The sequence below is a fragment of the Seriola dumerili genome, unplaced genomic scaffold, assembly GCF_002260705.1.
Source record: "Seriola dumerili isolate Sdu_G_001 unplaced genomic scaffold, Sdu_1.0 BDQW01000319.1, whole genome shotgun sequence".
NCBI classification, from domain to species: Eukaryota; Metazoa; Chordata; class Actinopteri; order Carangiformes; family Carangidae; genus Seriola; species Seriola dumerili.
Genome location: NW_019174574.1, coordinates 690215 through 707535, shown reverse-complemented (window position 1 = coordinate 707535; position 17321 = coordinate 690215). Strand labels below are relative to the sequence as shown.

General features: G+C 44.7%; 1 protein-coding gene across 1 annotated transcript in view; it reads left to right on the top strand.

The window, feature by feature from the left end:
• The window catches only part of szt2 (SZT2, KICSTOR complex subunit), a 119312-nt gene that overhangs the window by 16554 nt on the left and 85437 nt on the right, over window positions 1-17321 (top strand). Inside the window, 21 exon segments of the mRNA XM_022759035.1 lie at window positions 215-342; window positions 1025-1131; window positions 1531-1741; window positions 2171-2341; window positions 2425-2656; window positions 2754-2883; window positions 5234-5379; window positions 5670-5822; window positions 6219-6333; window positions 6892-7097; window positions 7329-7565; window positions 7969-8069; window positions 8167-8245; window positions 11921-12089; window positions 12285-12402; window positions 12920-13033; window positions 13471-13664; window positions 13828-13911; window positions 14473-14611; window positions 14709-15032; window positions 16683-16887. Coding sequence (XP_022614756.1) covers window positions 215-342; window positions 1025-1131; window positions 1531-1741; window positions 2171-2341; window positions 2425-2656; window positions 2754-2883; window positions 5234-5379; window positions 5670-5822; window positions 6219-6333; window positions 6892-7097; window positions 7329-7565; window positions 7969-8069; window positions 8167-8245; window positions 11921-12089; window positions 12285-12402; window positions 12920-13033; window positions 13471-13664; window positions 13828-13911; window positions 14473-14611; window positions 14709-15032; window positions 16683-16887 — 3363 coding nt within the window.

The window sequence follows — 17321 nt, the reverse complement described above, 5'->3', positions numbered from 1 at the left end:
TATAGTAAAGAAGAAAGGTAACCCCCACCCTGCGTCAGATACTACCACTAATAGAATCAGAGTAGAATAGAAATAGGTTTTTCTAAAGCCCTGCTGACTAGCAGCCTGATGTCACCATCCACTGGTCGTGAATGTTGATGAAAACGTAGACCAACGTATTTCTTTTCCTGTGCCTTAAGTCCATGGAGCCATTCCAAAACTCAGGTCTCCCTAGCAACAAACTGGACGACCAGCCCCACAGGAAACAGGGCGTTTCCATGGTGTCAGCTGATATGGGTCTGGTCAGCATGGTACGCCAGGGCATCCTGGCCCTTCAGTTGCTGCCTCCAAACTCCAGTGCAGGTATGTTTGCTTCAAATGCCCAGGGTTGTCATTGTGCCAGGTTCTCCATCAAGGGTTTTTCTAAAGAGTTCGAGTCCTTCCCTAGAACCTCTTTGACAAAGTTCAAACATCCTCCAATAGTGGAAGTTTAGAAAACCTTTTATTACAACTTCAAACTCCACCACATACCAGAAAGTGTGCTTAGAGATGACAATAGAAACTACTCTGGACACTGAGTGTGAGTGTGAGTGTGTGCGTGCGTGAGCGTCTACTTGCATGTGATTTCTGAGGGTGCAGTGTGTTGAACCCTCAGGGCAACAGTGTGATAGTGACATTGTCATGTCATCACTGAGCGTGGTACGAGCTGAAGTGTAAATCTTCAAATTAACTAGGCCATCCAGCCACTTCTAAAGTGTCAGAGCTTCCTTCTGTCTGCAGCCAAGGAACACTGTCTTGTTGTATTCTTGACATGATGAGTTGTACAGTTGGAGGTAACAGTGCTCACTCTGAGACAGTCTCTCTTTGAGCACGTTCATGCTGTTGCAGTCACTTCCTCTCATGACAGAAGTATCATGGAAAAAGAATGAAAAGCTTGAGAGAGAAGTTCAGATTACTTTCACACAATAGAAGCAGATTGGAACTCTATCAGAGTTCATCATTCATCACTCAGAATTGAGTTATGAATTTATTGTGTGTTTTCCAGGTATCATTATAATCACAGATGGAGTGACCAGTGTTCCTGATGTAGCAGTGTGTGAAACCCTGCTGAACCAGCTCAGGAGTGGAACCATCGCCTGCTCCTTTGTGCAGGTACAGAGGAAAACACGTTAATGTTGTTTGTTCAGCTTCATTTTTCAAGTGGAATGTCACAAAATATTCATGAGGGACTGTTGTCAGGTCTCAGTTTGGTCCTGTAGGTGTACGCTGTATTTGTGGGGTTGTCTTTTTATCGGTGCCTTAAGACATGTTAGGAATGAAAAGAAATGCTTGCACACCAATATTCCTTACAGGTTACTCTGTGCTCTATATTCCATGTAAACACTTCCTGAATATGATGAACATCAGGGTAGAATTCATAACATTGTACTCAATGGTTCTGTCTGTTATAGAAAAAAGGTTCTGCGATGAACATGACTCTGTATCTTGATCCAGAGTGGAGGAGACTTGTAGAAGTTGCCAACACTCTGAATTGTGTTTGTGCTTTCCCAGGTTGGCGGTGCGTACTCCTATGACTGCAGCTTTGGATACATCCCCAACGTGGAGTTGATGAAGTTCATCTCATTAGCCACCTTTGGCTCGTACTTGCCGAACTGCCCTGAAGTGGACCTGAACAGCCAGGAAATGAACGCCTACCACAAGGCCTTCTTAACCTACTCCTTCCTCAAGACCCCTGAGTCCATGAATTCAGAGTACTTCTGTGGTGAGATAGCTACACATGAGATAAGTTGTGAAACTGAGTCTGTTTCTAGGTTATTACCTGACTGACAGAGAGATTTTTTTTATTTGTCAACTTTCTTTATTTAACTAAAGTCAATTTTAAATTTACAATGTGTGAAAAAAAGAAATATTGCACTCACCAAATAAACAAACAATGACCAAAAACCCCCCAAATAATAAATAAATAATATTGTATAGATATGTACACAAATAGAGACAGAGAGAGAGGCATACAGAGGTAGATAGAAAGATAGAGAGAGACAGAGAGAGAGACAGGGAGGATTTATTTTTAGGACATTTCCATTATCGTTACTTAACATACAATTTATTGGTACTGATGATGGTGATGATGATATTGATCATGATGAAGATGATGATAAACAGGTCTCCTAACTACGTCACTGTGTTGTAGTTTCCCAGCACAAACTGTTCAATGAGCACCTGGTGTCAGCCAGTGGAAACCCTGCCCTGGTGATGAGGAGGAAGAAGCACACAGAGAAGGAAGTCCATGCTCATTTAATCAGCATTGTGTCTGTGCGACTGAGAGAAGGCTACACCATCAGAGAGATAAGCCTCACCAAAGGTACACACCTGTCTGTAGTGCAAGATCAAAACAAAACGAGAGCTTGGATCCTGACATAATAATGAGGCTCATGATCTCTGCAGGTGGGACTCAGCTGGAGGTGAAGCTGGTGTTGTTATGGAAACACAATATGCATATTGAGTACCTGGCAGCCGCCTGCTGGCCACTGGACCCCGCCAAGAGAACCACGAGGGTGGAGGTGACAATGGAGGGAAGCTATGACATCCTCCATGACATCAGCTGCACCCAGAGGAAACCCATCACCAGCCCATACCGCACCTCTGTCATCCGCCGCTTCTGGAACACACTGCAGAGGTAAAACAACACATGTCTGCTCCAGCATTAGAATACAACATGTGATGATACATTTCATAGAGATTGATTGTCTCCTAACTAATGTGTGTCCTTCCAGCATCAACCAGACTGATCAGATGTTGGTGCACCTCCAGGCGTTTAATTCAATTCCTGAGAACTACATGATCCCTGAGAGCACCAAAAACGGAGTTCCTCTGTTTTACATCCCCCCTGGATCCACTACTCCGGTACTGTGCAGACCTTTACTGATCCTGCATCACCACAATGTTGAGAACCTGGGCTGTCTGGTCTGAGAGAGTGTCTTTTTTGGTATATACTAGAGTATGAATTTCTGCACATAATGACTTTAAGCTGTAGGTGGAAAAAAGTGCAAAATCTATCAGACATGATCTAAAGCAGCTGCCACTTCCGGTTTATGAAACTGGACTGTAATTCAATAGGTTTCAGTAGCAAAGGTGTCAAAAGTGACACCCTGGGGTTTGAGAGGTTGCTGTTGTTATTCTAGTCTTAAAAGTATACAGGATGTTTGATCTGAAATCCATGGTCCAACTCTGAAAATTTCCAGGAGCTTTGTAATTCTTGATTAATTTCCTGATTGGAAAGTAATTGATACGAAGGGATTTTGTCTTATTGTCGATAAATATCATGTGCAGACTCAAACCAACAGTTAATATCTCCTCTGCTGTGTGAGTCTCACCTCCTGATCATCTCAGTCATCTGACCCACAGAGCTCCTCTGTTTCCAGAAACTATTAGAACCCATCAGTGACCCACTGTTACACATGTTCCTTCATCACCATGAACACACACACATACTCTGGTTTACATTGACTTAATCCCACACACACGTCCTGCTGCCATAAATAATCAATGGAACACCAGGGCTGGATAGAGATATAAGCCTTTTCTACCATCGATCCTCATGGGAAATGTCAACTCCCTGGCCAACAAGTGTGATGAACTGGAGGCACTTGTGAAGAACCAGCAAGCATATCGTGAATGTAGTCTCGTGTTTCATGGAGGCATGGTTAAACAACAACACTCCTGACCGTTGTGTGGATTTACCTGGCTTCGCTGTAGTACGAGCGGACAGACGCCAGAGCAGGTGGGAAGAATAAAGGTGGAGGATTGGTTCTGCTTGTGAACAATAGATTGTGCAACCTTGGTCACATCACAGTGAAGGAGAAGATCTGCTGTTGGGATATTGAACTGTTGGCAGTACTAAGACCGTACTATGCACCGAGGGAGTTCTCACACATCGTTGTCATTCTTGTTTACATTCAACCACGAGCTGAACCTGCAGTCGCGTGTGACGTCATCCACGAGACTGTTGCGAGAGTATAGACCCAGCACCCTGATGCATTCATTGTAATATCAGGGGATTTTAACCATGTCAGTCTCACCTCTCAACCTGACTCACTTCACTCAGTATGTTGACTGTCCCACAAGGGAAAATAAGACACTTTTCTCAGGAATGGGCAGGAAAAGGAGTACAGGGACCCGACAATGGCCTTCAGTGAAACAAGTGACAAGAAGTGCCTCCTTCTGAACACCTCCAAGACCAAGGAGATAATCATGGACTTTCGGAGGTCTAGGCCCACCCTTCAGCCAGTCAACATTCGACAGAAGGACATTGAGGTGGTGCACACTTAAATACCTAGGTATGCACCTGGACAGTAAACTGGACTAGTCTCTGAACCGGATGCCACCTACCTGAAGGGGCAGAGCTGGCTCTTTTTCCTCAGGTTGCTCAGGTCCTTTAACGTTTGCAGTGAAATGCTGCACATGTTTTATCAGTCAGTGGTCACCAGTGTTCTTTTATGCTGCAGTCTGCTGGGGCAGCAGCATGTCCGACATGAGCACAAAGAGACTGGACAAGCTGGTCAAAAAGGCTGGGTCTGTGCTTGGCAGGATTCTGGACTCACTCAGGACTGTTGTGGAGAGACGCATGCAATGTAAGATGGAGGCCATCTTGGAAAGTACCAACCATCCTCTCCACAACATTCTGGCAGGACAGAGAAGCAGCAACAGGTGCAGCAAATGTCTCATCTCACTGCGATGCAGAACAGAGAGGTTCAGGAGATCCTTTGTTCCCACTGCCATCAGGCTATACAACACCTCAGCCAAAGGAAGTGGACTAATCTATTTATTATTATTATTATTATTATTATTATTATTACTATCAACAATTAGCTAATGGACACATGAATTTCCCCTAGGGGATAAATAAAGTATCTCTCTGTCTATCTATCTAAGAGGAGTTTTTAGAGATTTTCATCTTCAGTAGGAACTAGTGAGCTCAGAACTACAGAGAGGGCAGAGAGGTCAGAGAGTACCAAGAGACTAACACACTATTGGTTTTGGTGTTTTCATGAGGCTTGTTGACAATAAGAAAAATAAAGAAAAATCCCACCATTATGACTTTAAATACCAAACAGCTGTAATGACAGTAATGAAATGAATGATGCTAATCTGCCTTTCTTAGTTAATGGTGTTGAAGTTGCACCTTAATCCTTGTGTTCTCTCTGCTTTTCTTCTATTTACAAACCTCCCTCAACCGACTGACCTCTGGTTCCAGGTTCTGTCCCTGCAGCACAGTGGATCCAAAGACTCCCCTCAGTCTCAGTTTGCTTCCTACTGGAAGCCCATCCTCTCCATGGACGCCAACTTCTGGCAGAGATGGCTGCACATGCATCGCATCGCTATCATCCTCGAACATGACATGTGAGAAATATGTACTGTCCTTGTGTTTTATTGTGTAAAGGCGATGTGCACAGTCTGGATCATACTGTAGGTAACAGCTTCACTGGTACAAATTTGATGAGCTGGAAGAGGGAGATCTGAAAGAGACAACGGTAAAGAATGTGTTTGTGTGGATGTAGATCCATACAGGTGTATCAAGTTTCTGTCCGTTGTACAGACTCATGCTATTTATCTCGTTATCTGCTACATATGTTTGGTTGTTTTCTTTGGTCTGTCAGTCCTTCATCACACTAATAGCTCTGTCCTTTCAGGCCCATCCCCAAACACCTGCACACAGCTGGAAACAACGGACGCTACAGCACCATTCAGTGTCGTATCTCTCACACTGCCCTCACGTCTCTGCTGAGGGACTGGAGCAGCTTTGTGCTGGTGGAGGGTTACTCATATGTTAAACTCATATACAGGTGAGACAGCAGAAACAGCATCAGCATCATTTTCATGCAAAATATATCCCCATAAACTGGAACTGTGTTCTCCTCAGGGTATAGGTTTGTGGGTCAGTGTTTCCCTACTTTGGGGGTTGTGACCCCTCTAGAGATCTTAAGATAAATCTGAGGGTGAAACAAGATGATTGAAGGGATAAGAAAGAAAAATATGTATTTATGCTGCAAGACATTACTCTTTAAATAACTCTTTTGTTGAGGTGCTCTCAGCTCATGTCCACAGTAAGGCAGAGGCCAGGATGTTGATGACTTGTTTGGGTTGGGTATGACTGTCTAAGGTCACAGTCGTAAAACAGTCTTTAAAATGGGAAATTCATGTTGAAAAACAATAAGATTCACCTAATTCTGTCTCGACAGTTCATCTGACCAGCCTCCCACATCCTTCTACCTGGTTCGCCTCATCTCCAAGACGCCCTGCATGGTGCTGCGCCTAGGCTTCCCTATTGGTACTCCAGCCCATGTTAGAAACAAGGTACAGAGAGTGGATTATAATTATAGAATCAGCACTTTTACTAACAACTGTGTCTGCAGCAGATCATGTCTTTATGAACATGGCGCTGTTCAGTGTTTGCTGTAGACAGCGTCAGAGTTGTTGGTGCCAGCCTGTTTGTGGTGGTGATGTATTGGATGACATCAGACTGCATAATGTTAATAGAGAGTAACTACAGGCTGTGTGGATTGTTCTGATTGTATTTATTTTGCTTCACAGGCTAAATATTGTCTGTTAGTAGAAAGTGTTTTAAACATTTAGAAGATAATACAGCAGCTGACAGACATGTTAACTCAAGGACGACTTTCTAGATTTTTCTGGGGCTTTCATGGTCTTTATCATATGAAGACTGTTGGTTAGAAGGTTTGCCAACTCCATCTGCTGATAAAGCTCTTACAAAAGTTAGCAAGTGCACGTTGAGTTAAGATTATTTTGTCAAACTAATGTTTCCAGGTGTGACCCATGATGCTCAACATCAGGTGCATTTAACTTTACATGCTGAATGATTTGTCCTTTCATAACATCTCTGTCTGTCAACAGATTGTGGATGAGCTGCGAGAGCAGATCCTCAAACTCCGCTTCCCTCACCGTGTTCAGAACAAAGAGGCCACCCCCAAGACCAAGAGGAAGATTGTTGGCCATCCGTCTCCATCTAAATCCCCTTCCATCCCTGCTCCCAAACTAGCACTGTCAGACAGACCATGTGTGGTGGTGCTCAATAAGCCCCTAGAGAAGCTGCTCATAAGGTCAGTGCATCATACAACATGAAACCAAATAAAGACCCAGGCTCCACAGGACATGTGTGCTCTGCCATTTATCTCTCTCTTTTTACTGTATTGTTAAAAGTTTTGGTATGGTTACTTCAAATGAGTTCACCTGTGATATGTACCTTGATCAAAGACACCACAATGTGTCCTCTGTGTGGGATGAGGCTGAAGCAGTTGTAATGAACTGTGTGAACTGTGGATGCTTTGCAGGTACGAGAAGTTGCCCCTGGACTTCAGGACTCCCTTCATTTTAAACATGGAGAACTTTCTGCAGCCCTCCAACAGTGCAGTGCCCCTCAGCATGGCAGCCAACCGGACCGCCTCCTCCACCCTGGCCTCTCTGTCCCGCTACTTCCTGCACCAGCGCTGGGTGTGGGCCGTGCAGAGCAGCCAAGGTCCAGCTGTGGCCATGCAGGCTGTCGCTCACATCCTGTCCATGCTCTCAGAGTGAGTTCACACACTTTGTTTATTTCATGACATGTTCAAAGTAGTTCTTTCAGTTTGTTCATATTTTTGCTTCTGAGTGTCAGAAATTTTTACCCTTTGTTACATTTTCTGAATCACTCTAGAAATTGAAATAATCAATTCTAATAATCAATAATCAGTACTGTTTTCATACACTAATAATTTTCAGTTCATTCAGTTGTGCCTAGTTTTTCAGATGCTGTTATGGTATTATCAGTGAAAACTTTCTTCAGTTGTTCACTGATACATTCACTGATGCACTGCAGCAGACATAGAAAGAGTTAAACAACATTTGTTTAGTAAAGACATAAAGACAACAGCTGTGTTGGTTTCACATGTGATGGACAGCTGCATTGAATGTGTTGCTCTCTTCATGTCTGTGCAGCATCCGGATTTCAGAAGGCTTTCACTTTGCTGCCAGTGGAGAGGGCATTGTGAACATGGTGATCGAGCTTCCGATGAGGGTAAACAACAACACCACATCAAGTTTTTCTCCTCGTTTCTGTCATGTTTTTGCATGTTTTATTACCATTGGTTGTAATCAGTTTCCACTGAATGTGGTTTCTTCCTCAGGGGATGTCAGAAGACACGGACAGAGAGAGTCACTCCTGTATCGTTCAGTACATCTTGTTTCCTCCTCACTCCACCTCCACTAAGGACAGGTGAGACCAGCAGCCATCACCTGCAGAGAACACCTGTTTTAAAGGCTGCTCACACTGAATGTGTCAGTGGTCATCACTCAGCCTGATGATGAACTGATAAAGAATGAACTGCTCTTGACCTTCAGTACAGTACAGTACAGTACTCACTGCTGACAGTACAGTCAGTAGTGAGCGATGTATCAGTCCTGCTCCAACAGACATGGAATCTGTTGCTTGAAGCAGTTCACATTCTTCACAATGTTCAAAGAAACATATGTCCATCTTAGTCATGCTTTTCCACATCTTGGCATTTTGGCAGCCATTTTTCTGCCTCCATGGAGGTGGTTAAGTAACTGAAAAATGACATCCCCCTTCTTAACTCCACCATCAAAGCTCTGATTGGTCAACAACACACTGCATCGCTGTCTGCCACAGTGTTGCTTTTGATACTAACATCAGAGTCCCACCAGACTGGCCAAACCATATAGTGTACAATTCAGGCCCAAGAATACAAAAAAAATCTCCCCTTACTGATTTACAGTCCCTCAAGTAGAGCCAGGAACCAGGTGAAGTCACCTGCTGATGTGAACACCTAGAGACTGATGGCCACCCCCCGAAAGAGTGGTTATAACACAAACTTTTGGTCTGCAAAGCTTAGCCTTCACACTGACCCACCTACATGAGTGCTGGCAGTGCCTTTGTATTATGACTGAGCTCAAGTCCAAATAGACAAGAAACATATTTCACTGCTAAACATTTCCTGTAGTTCTTTTTCATAATGTTCTGTTCGGCGATGAGACAACTTCTCCTAGTTTTCCCGGAGCTGCTAATGGAGATGGCGCATCCATGGAAAGACGGCCCGAATAGGAAGCCAATACTCGGTGCCTCATACCTCGACTGTGAAATGATGGAGAGCCTGGATCTCTTGCATATGCCTCCGATGGAGCCGCTGGTCACGGCACACCTCCATCCTCGGCTGTCATTGTCATCCCGAAGCCCTACACTGCCCTCTAAGTCGGACCAGTTTCAGGGAACCTAATGTTCTCTCACCCCTCACTGCGTACCAAGTGGAGATATGTGATGAGTACGAAAGAACCCAGGACCCAGGTTCACTGGAGGAAATACCAGTCATCTTTGACTTATACCTCCATGTTCAACGCTGTGTGGCCTAGGCCCCGGGGAAAGCACTGGGAACCATGGTTTTACAGGAACGAGCGCGGTGGCTTAACCTCGCCGACCTGTTTGACAAAGAAGAAGACGATATCCTCGACATGCCAGTCGTCGCGGAGGGTACCTTAATTTCTGTGTGGCCTCCATGAAGTCAAGTCAAGTCAAGTCAATTTTTATTTGTATAGCGCCAATTCACAACATATGTTATCTTAAGGCACTTCCCAAATAGAGCAGGTCTAGACCTTCTCTTTCTAATATTATTTACAGAGACCCAACAATTCCCACCAAGAGCAGCACTAGGCAACAGTGGCAAGGAAAAACTTCCTTTTAAGAGGCAGAAACCTCGAGAAGAACCGGAGTCAGGGTGGGTGGCCATCTGCCTCAAACGGTTGGGTTTGAGAGAGAGAGAGAGAGAGAGAGAGAGAGCAAGAGAGAGCACAGAGGAAAAGAACAAGAACGAACAGTGATAGCAATATTAATATTAATAATAGTGATAGTAGTGGCAGTAACAGTGATAGTAATGTAGTGACAAATGTAGTGCTCATACTGTTAGAAATAGTAATGACAGCTAATAACATTAATAATAAGCATTATGAAGTGAGGATGTGAGGCCAAGAGGAAGGAAGACGAGGCGCTCAAGCTTTGTCTCCCTTGCAAAGCCCCATTTCCCGCCTTGCCTGTATAGCGAAAAACCTTTGCACAGGCTGCTTCTCCGGTCCCGCAGTTCAAAATTCCAAAACGGCGAAAACCTCAGCCCAAAGCCCTTCCTCCAGGCAGGAGAATGGACCCGGCTGGCTCAGGAAAGCCCCAGCCCCTGCTACAGCTCCACCGGTTCAACCTGCCTCAGCTGTCAGTTTTCAGGCTAGGAAGAAGGAGAGAGTGGCCTGACAGGCTCTCTCCCTGCAGGTGAGGCAGCTGGCTGTTCCCTGTTCGCCGGCCCCACCTGTTGGTGGGGAGATGAACCCCCAAGTTCCTGTTATTCCCCGGGGGACAATGCCTGAACCCCACCACCAGAGCCTTCCACAACACCATTGTGGGGGCCTCTAACGGTGGCAAGCAGGCTGCACCGTGTGTCTCCTCTCCCCCTCAGACGGGACAGGTGGAGCGTGCTCACGGCACCACTCTGGGTTTTATGCATGATCTCGCAGAGGTTCAGGCTTCAGTTGGCCATGGTCCCTCCCTGGTTCTCTGGTTTAATACATTCCCAGGCCTAGGGAGAGTCAGCTAGTGTTCGACAGGAGCAAATCCTCTCGCTGTTAAACAAAAGAGTGATAACTGTCATCCTAGATCCCCGTCAGACCCGGGATCTGTGTTCGCATGGTGTACAGAACCGGCTATCACCCCGCTGAGACGCCAGGGCATCCGCTTAGCAACGTATGTGGACGACTGTTCCTGTTGGCACAATCGGAGCAGGAGGCCAGAGTGCACACGCTTAGGTTTCATGATGAACATGGAAAAGATCATGCTTTTTCCAGCACAGAGCGTAGTCTTTCTGGGATCGTCTCTGGACTCGGTGTATTTCACAACTTGCCTCTCAGACTGTGAGCCAGCACCCGCTGGTGTGCCGTTTTATGAAGAGGGCTTGCAGGCTTCTCCCTGTCTCCAGTACGCTGGTGCCCCCATGGGATTTAGCTGTGGTTCTGGAGGGACTGAAGGGCCCTCCTTTTGAACTGCTGGAGGAAGCGAACTTGAAACATCTGTCTCTGAAGACAGTATTGTTGCTAGCACTTGCTTCAGCCAAACGCACGAGCGATATCCATGCGCTCTCAGTGCACCCTTCATGCGCTCAGTTTGCCCCAGGGAATGTACAGATGACATTGAAGCTCAATCCAGCCTTTGTGCCTAAAGTGGTTGGCTCATGTTTTCCTGTTAACCTTGTGGCTTTAGCTGTCTCACCTGGAGAGCAGCGGTCACACACATTGTGTCCGGTTTGTGCTGTGCGCACTTACATGGATAAGACGAGGGATTTCAGATGCAGCAATCAGCTGTTCGTTTCCTTGGCTAATCCTCGTAAGGGAAAACCTGTTACCTATTCAGGGGAGTTTCTGTTCAGGGCATTTGTGTGGCAGCAAGTTGGTCCTCGCCTCTCACTTTTGTCCGCTTTTATATGCTAGACGTCTCATCCTCGTGCGTGGCGCACAATTTTGGAGTCCTAACTGGACTCTCCTGCAGGTTGGTGGACGCTAGATAAGCTTGTCTGGCAAAACAGGAGCTACTGCATTCCATAGTGAGACATCCAACGGAATATTATGAAAAAGAACTTTGGGTTAATTACATAAACCCACTTCTTTGAGTAATATGAGTGAGATGTCTTGCTTGGGCGGGTGAGAAGAGGTTGCTTATTTGAATGGTGCTGTGGTCACCAGCCAATCAGGTAATGAGATGAGTGCTTCTGAGGGTCACAGTGAGGCTTGCTCCCATAGTGAGACATCTGACTGATATTACTCAAAGAACCGGTGTTATGTAAATAACCTTAAGTTTTGGTTCATTTGTTCAGCTTGCTGTTTGTCATTCATCACTCTTCAGCTTCTCCACTGACGATGACAACGACACTGAGGTGGAGGCTGTAGACATGGACACAGAGCTGAACCTGGTGACAGAGTGCTGGGTGGAACCACAGAGTGGCACAGTGATGAACTGCATGGACCAGCATCGTCACCTCCAGGGCCTCAAGTACCAGGAGATCCCTCAGGCAGTGTGTATAACTAGTTCCTACAGCAGCAGAGTGATAGTTTTCCACAATCGGAGGGCAACAGTGTGAATCTGGGTGCATGCAGAGATCTGACTTTACTCTTACTGTGCATGTAATCTGCATGTTATCTGTATGTAAAGTTATTTCTAATAAGAAGCATTAGAATTTGTTTAATAGTGACCCACTGTGTTGTTATAGATCTTCCCGAGGGACCTGACCTGTATGTCCACAATGATGACATTTGAGTATCTGAGCCAGCTGTGTCAGAATAAGGACCAGGTCTGCTCGCTACCAGCTGGACTCAAGGGTGTGAGAGGTAATAAAAACACTCATAAATTCTCAACTAAAAACTATTATTAAAAGAGTCATGGCCAACACACACAAATAAAATCAGGTCACTACTGATGACCAGGTGAAAAACACTGAGGGCTCACAAGATAAATTCAGTATCATGTACTTTCCACTGTTTCTCTTCTATCACAGAAACACAATTATTCACTAATACTGTGTTTACACATTAGTACATTATTCACTAAAACTACTAGCAAAGGCATGTTTAATTACTTATAAATATTTTAGTCAGTTGATGGATCATGAAGTTGAAGTTTATAGTGAAACATATTTACAGGAATTTTTGAGGTTTATTAAAATGGAGCAATTAGAAGAAACTGATGATTCATGAAGTTTCTGCTAATTTGCCAGTATATATGTGTTTACCAATACATGCTCCTCGCTGCTGTTGGCTTGGTCAAATATTGCATTCTCTGTAATGTAAAATCTGTGTCTTGCTCTGTTTGAAAGTCTTTGACTTTCTGTTTCCTGTATGTATGCAGCTGAAGCTCTGGCCTCTGAGGACAGCATCCACATTGTTCCCTTTCAGTTTGACCTCATTCAGCTGCTCCCCAAGTGTCAGCAGGTCGAACTCTTCTTCCTCACATTCAGCACAGGTACTGTTCTCATGCTGTTCATCTTTCATAATGTTCTCATTCTGTTGATCTGTCATACTGTTCTCATACTGTTATCTGTCATACTGTTCTCATGCTGTTCATCTATCATACCCTCATACTGTTCATCTATCATACTGCTCTCATACAGTTATCAGTCATACTTTTCTCATACTGTTCATCTGTCATACTGTTCTCATACAGTCATCTGTCATACTGTTCTCATACTGTTCGTCTGTCATACTGTTCTCATACTGTTCGTCTATCATACTGTTCTTATACAGTAATTTTTCATACTGTTTTCATACAGTCATCTGTATTACTGGTCTAATGCTGTTCATCTATCAGACTATTCTTATACAGTCTTCAGTCCTGTGTCTTCTCTTTGTTGTCCTGTCTTTTGACCTTGTTTTTCTGTGTCTTCTGCTTGTTGTCCTCAGTGCTGGAGAATGAGGAGCAGGTTCACAGCTCCACCTGTCTGCCCAACGAGCTCCTGCTCAGCCTCTTCCACAGCAGCCTGGAGCACGAGCTCAGTGACAAAGAGATCCCATTAGCTGACAGTGACCACGTCGCTTTCATGCACCACATCTTAGAGCGAGAAAGAGATGGTCACATGGCTCCTTTCTCCTTACCTGTTATTAAAGGTCAGTGTCTCAACTCGTCTCACTGTTAACAGACCTACCAGGTGTGATGTCAGATATCTTGTGGTGTCCATTTTATCAGACACAAATAGAGGCTCCTGATGAGTCTTTGTTTCCTTTTATCTGTTTTGTGTGTTGTCAGAGGAGTGTGTGAAGCCTCCAGACAGACAGGACACAATGACGTCATTCCACACCACCGGCAGCAGCAAGGAGGTGATGGGATCTACTAGCACTTTACAGGTAATCCGCAAACTTGATGTATGTGAGTGTTAAACCATAGTTGCAAGTCATTGAGTTTATATAAATATTAAATACAGTGCTATGTAAGTACTTCATATATCACTATATATTCATACCGTATATATGTTATATTGCAGTAGGCAGCCATCCCCACCTGGCATCAGATTTGTACCATCTGCTCTATTTTTTTTTGTTGTTGTCCCCCTCGGGGCTCTTGACACTGGGTGAGTGGGGACCCCCCACATAGAGACCTCTCCAGCCAAGAGCAAATAAAACACCACCGGCTTTAAATTGTAGAATGGTCTGTCCTTTACATCTTCATATTGGCCTATTTACAACATCTCCCTCCTACAGATCTGGACTTACTGTGAAGATCTGAATTAAAATGAGGTTCATGGTAAAGAGGAAGGTTGAAGGCTCAGCGCTGTGGTTATCATTAGAATATTAACAGAGCCTTTCTCAGATGCAGAATTATGTTAATCTTGAGCTACATGTTTATTTGTTTCTCTCTTAATGAGTGTTTACCACTGCATTGATAAACATGTTACCTGTGTGTGGCAGAGCTTCAGTAATGCAGACCTGGTGGATGAAGAGCCCCTGCTGGTGGAGAGCAGCTGCTCTATGCCACAGTGGAGATGCTACGCCAAGTACATCAGCCCCCAGCAGATCCTCCTCACCTTCCTCCCTGCTTCTTTCACAGGTACACCTTCGGTGTCAGTGTAACATGGTTCTCTGGGTCTGAACCACATTCTCATAATGCGAAGAAGTTAAATGTGGGTACTGTATTTGTTTTGCAGATGTTCTGATGCTGATGGCGGCAGGGCTAGAGACAGAACCTCACAGTAACATCAGCATGCAGGAAGATGACACTCTAACCCCCAGCATCAAGTCTCAGGCTGACACCCTGTCTGGCTCCACCAGTGGGCTGGAGAAATCTGAGTCTAGCCTCAGTTTGGCCAGTAAATTGCCAAGGAGCTCCAGCAGCGGACATTTCACCACCAGGTCCCCTGTAGTCTCACCTCAGTCTGAGTGCCAGACATGGCCCGCTGACTCACTGGTCCTGGAACAGGACAGCTGGGACAGCAGGGTGTCAGAGACAGAGATTGGGACCCCCAGCTCAGGTTAGTCTAATGCTCTTGTCCAGGGCTTTAGTCAAAACCACCTTGGTGTGGTCCAGTCCAAAATGGGCTAAGGCAGTGGCGCCGGCAGGGCTATATTTCATAGTACGCACAAGAACCACCTGTCCACTTGTACGCTACCTTTAGGTTTCCCACACGCGCACATATGTGTACTCATGAATGAGCGAGAGATTTGTGTTTTTTAGTGATAAAGTTAAGACACGTTACCACAATAAAACTCTGATTAGCCTGCCACAAAAAACAACAGCAGCTAAATAACAGGCCACAGCATACTATTATAAACTGTATTGAATATCCCACAGAAACGTGCAGTAACAGTCGGCATGAAGCAACAGGTTCTCTCATTTAGCATCAACATCATCAGAGGAACAATTGCCTAACTAATTACTAAATATAGTAATAACAATACACAACATCAAGACCAAACGTAGCAGCTACAATAAACAATCAAAAACCCACATGAGACAATAAAATAAATAGTATTCCTGCCTATTTCAAGTTCATTCTGCATCTGAACGTTACATCAAACTCTTACAGAGTGGCCTCAGCATTAATTTCAGTATCATGATGGATGTTCATCAGTGCTCCACATGTGCAGTGTCAACACTGAGGATCAAAGCACCAAACTACTCCTTTATCTCCTTCTCTCCTCTTCAATCTAGACTCATAACATTAGTGAGTGGATGCAGCCAAAAAATAAGACAGGATCTCCTATTTTATTTTCAAGACAGGATGTAAAAAAACCCCAAACAAAATCATTTAAAAAATGTATGCAGAGGGCATACAGGATTACGGCTGCCAGCGCCACTGGGTTAATGGACAAAATTAGGTCAAGTCACTTTTATTTACAAAGCTCACTATCTTGCTATATAATCTGCACAGCATGAGCCCCCACCTCACTTAGACCCATGAATTGGAAAAGGAAAAAGTCCTTAAAAACCCCTCAACAGGGAAAAATGGAAGCAACACAGGAGAAATGAACCAGAACGATCCAGAGCGGTGTTTTGACACCTTCAGTCAATAAGTAAATAAATCTCATTGTCTAAACAAAGAGCAAAACGCACACACACACACATGCACGCATAGACACAAACACACACACACACACACACACCCACACACACACACACACACACCCACACACACACACACACACACCCACACACACACACACACACACAGACACACACACACACAGGGGCAGCAGAGAAGCTCCTCCTGATATATCATCACACAAGGTGATGCTCCTTTAACTTGTGTTGCAGATGAAGCAATGTCCTGCTGATCCAGGAACATGTGAAAAGCTTCTACATTATAAAGTCATGAGTTCAGCTCCACATGTGATTATAAATAGTGGAGGAGCAGAAGGACCTTCTGGTGTGAACAGCCAGTCTACTGTTGGTTCAACACAGAGTCAGACTGGTCACTGGTCTCTGTTGTCATGACAACATGTCAATGTCAACAGCTTAATTGTGAATCCAGCTGTATTAAAATACTGTATATGTGAGCACAGAGAGGAGGAGAGAAGAGAACAGATAAAATGATAAAAGCTGAAATGGTGCTGTTGCTATGTATTTACATGTATTTCATACATGTAGGGTTTAATGAAAATCTTGTTTTTAATTTTTCCAGAGTTGGGAGAAAAAGAGGGAGTCCAGTTCTCTGAACCACAGAAGACAGATTTCCGCATCAGCTTTGGCAGGCAGGTTTCCCAGCACAGCACCAGTGACAGCAGCCAGTTAAAGTGTCCAGTTTACGTCTACAACTGCTCTCTGGAGCACCTGAAGGAGCAACTGGTTCACCCCAACACCAGCCGCCAGCCCAGGGACATCTTCAGGTACTGAGTTCATGGGACAAAGACACAGACAGTCCAAACACTGACAACAGGCGCCCATGTGAAAAAGACTGGTCACACTATAGTTAGTATTCTTCATCCCTTTCCCATTTTCTCTCTCCTGCTACTTCAACTGCTTCATCATACAAATTCAAGCCAGCAACACAGTTCAGCTTCAGCTTTTCCAGAAGCAGCAATCCCACAGACAGTCTTCTGGTCGTGTGACTGTGTGTGGTGGTCACACAGTAGAATTATTACCAGACTATGCTGCTATGCTATGCTACACTGTCACCTGTAGCAGTATCACACGACAGCACATTGTCTTTGATGTAGACACACAGGGGATTCTGTCCTCTCTGTTGTCTGGCAGATGAACCTGTTATGATGATCGAGTTAAACAGGGGACAGGCTAATTCCTGGTTTATACTTATGGTAAA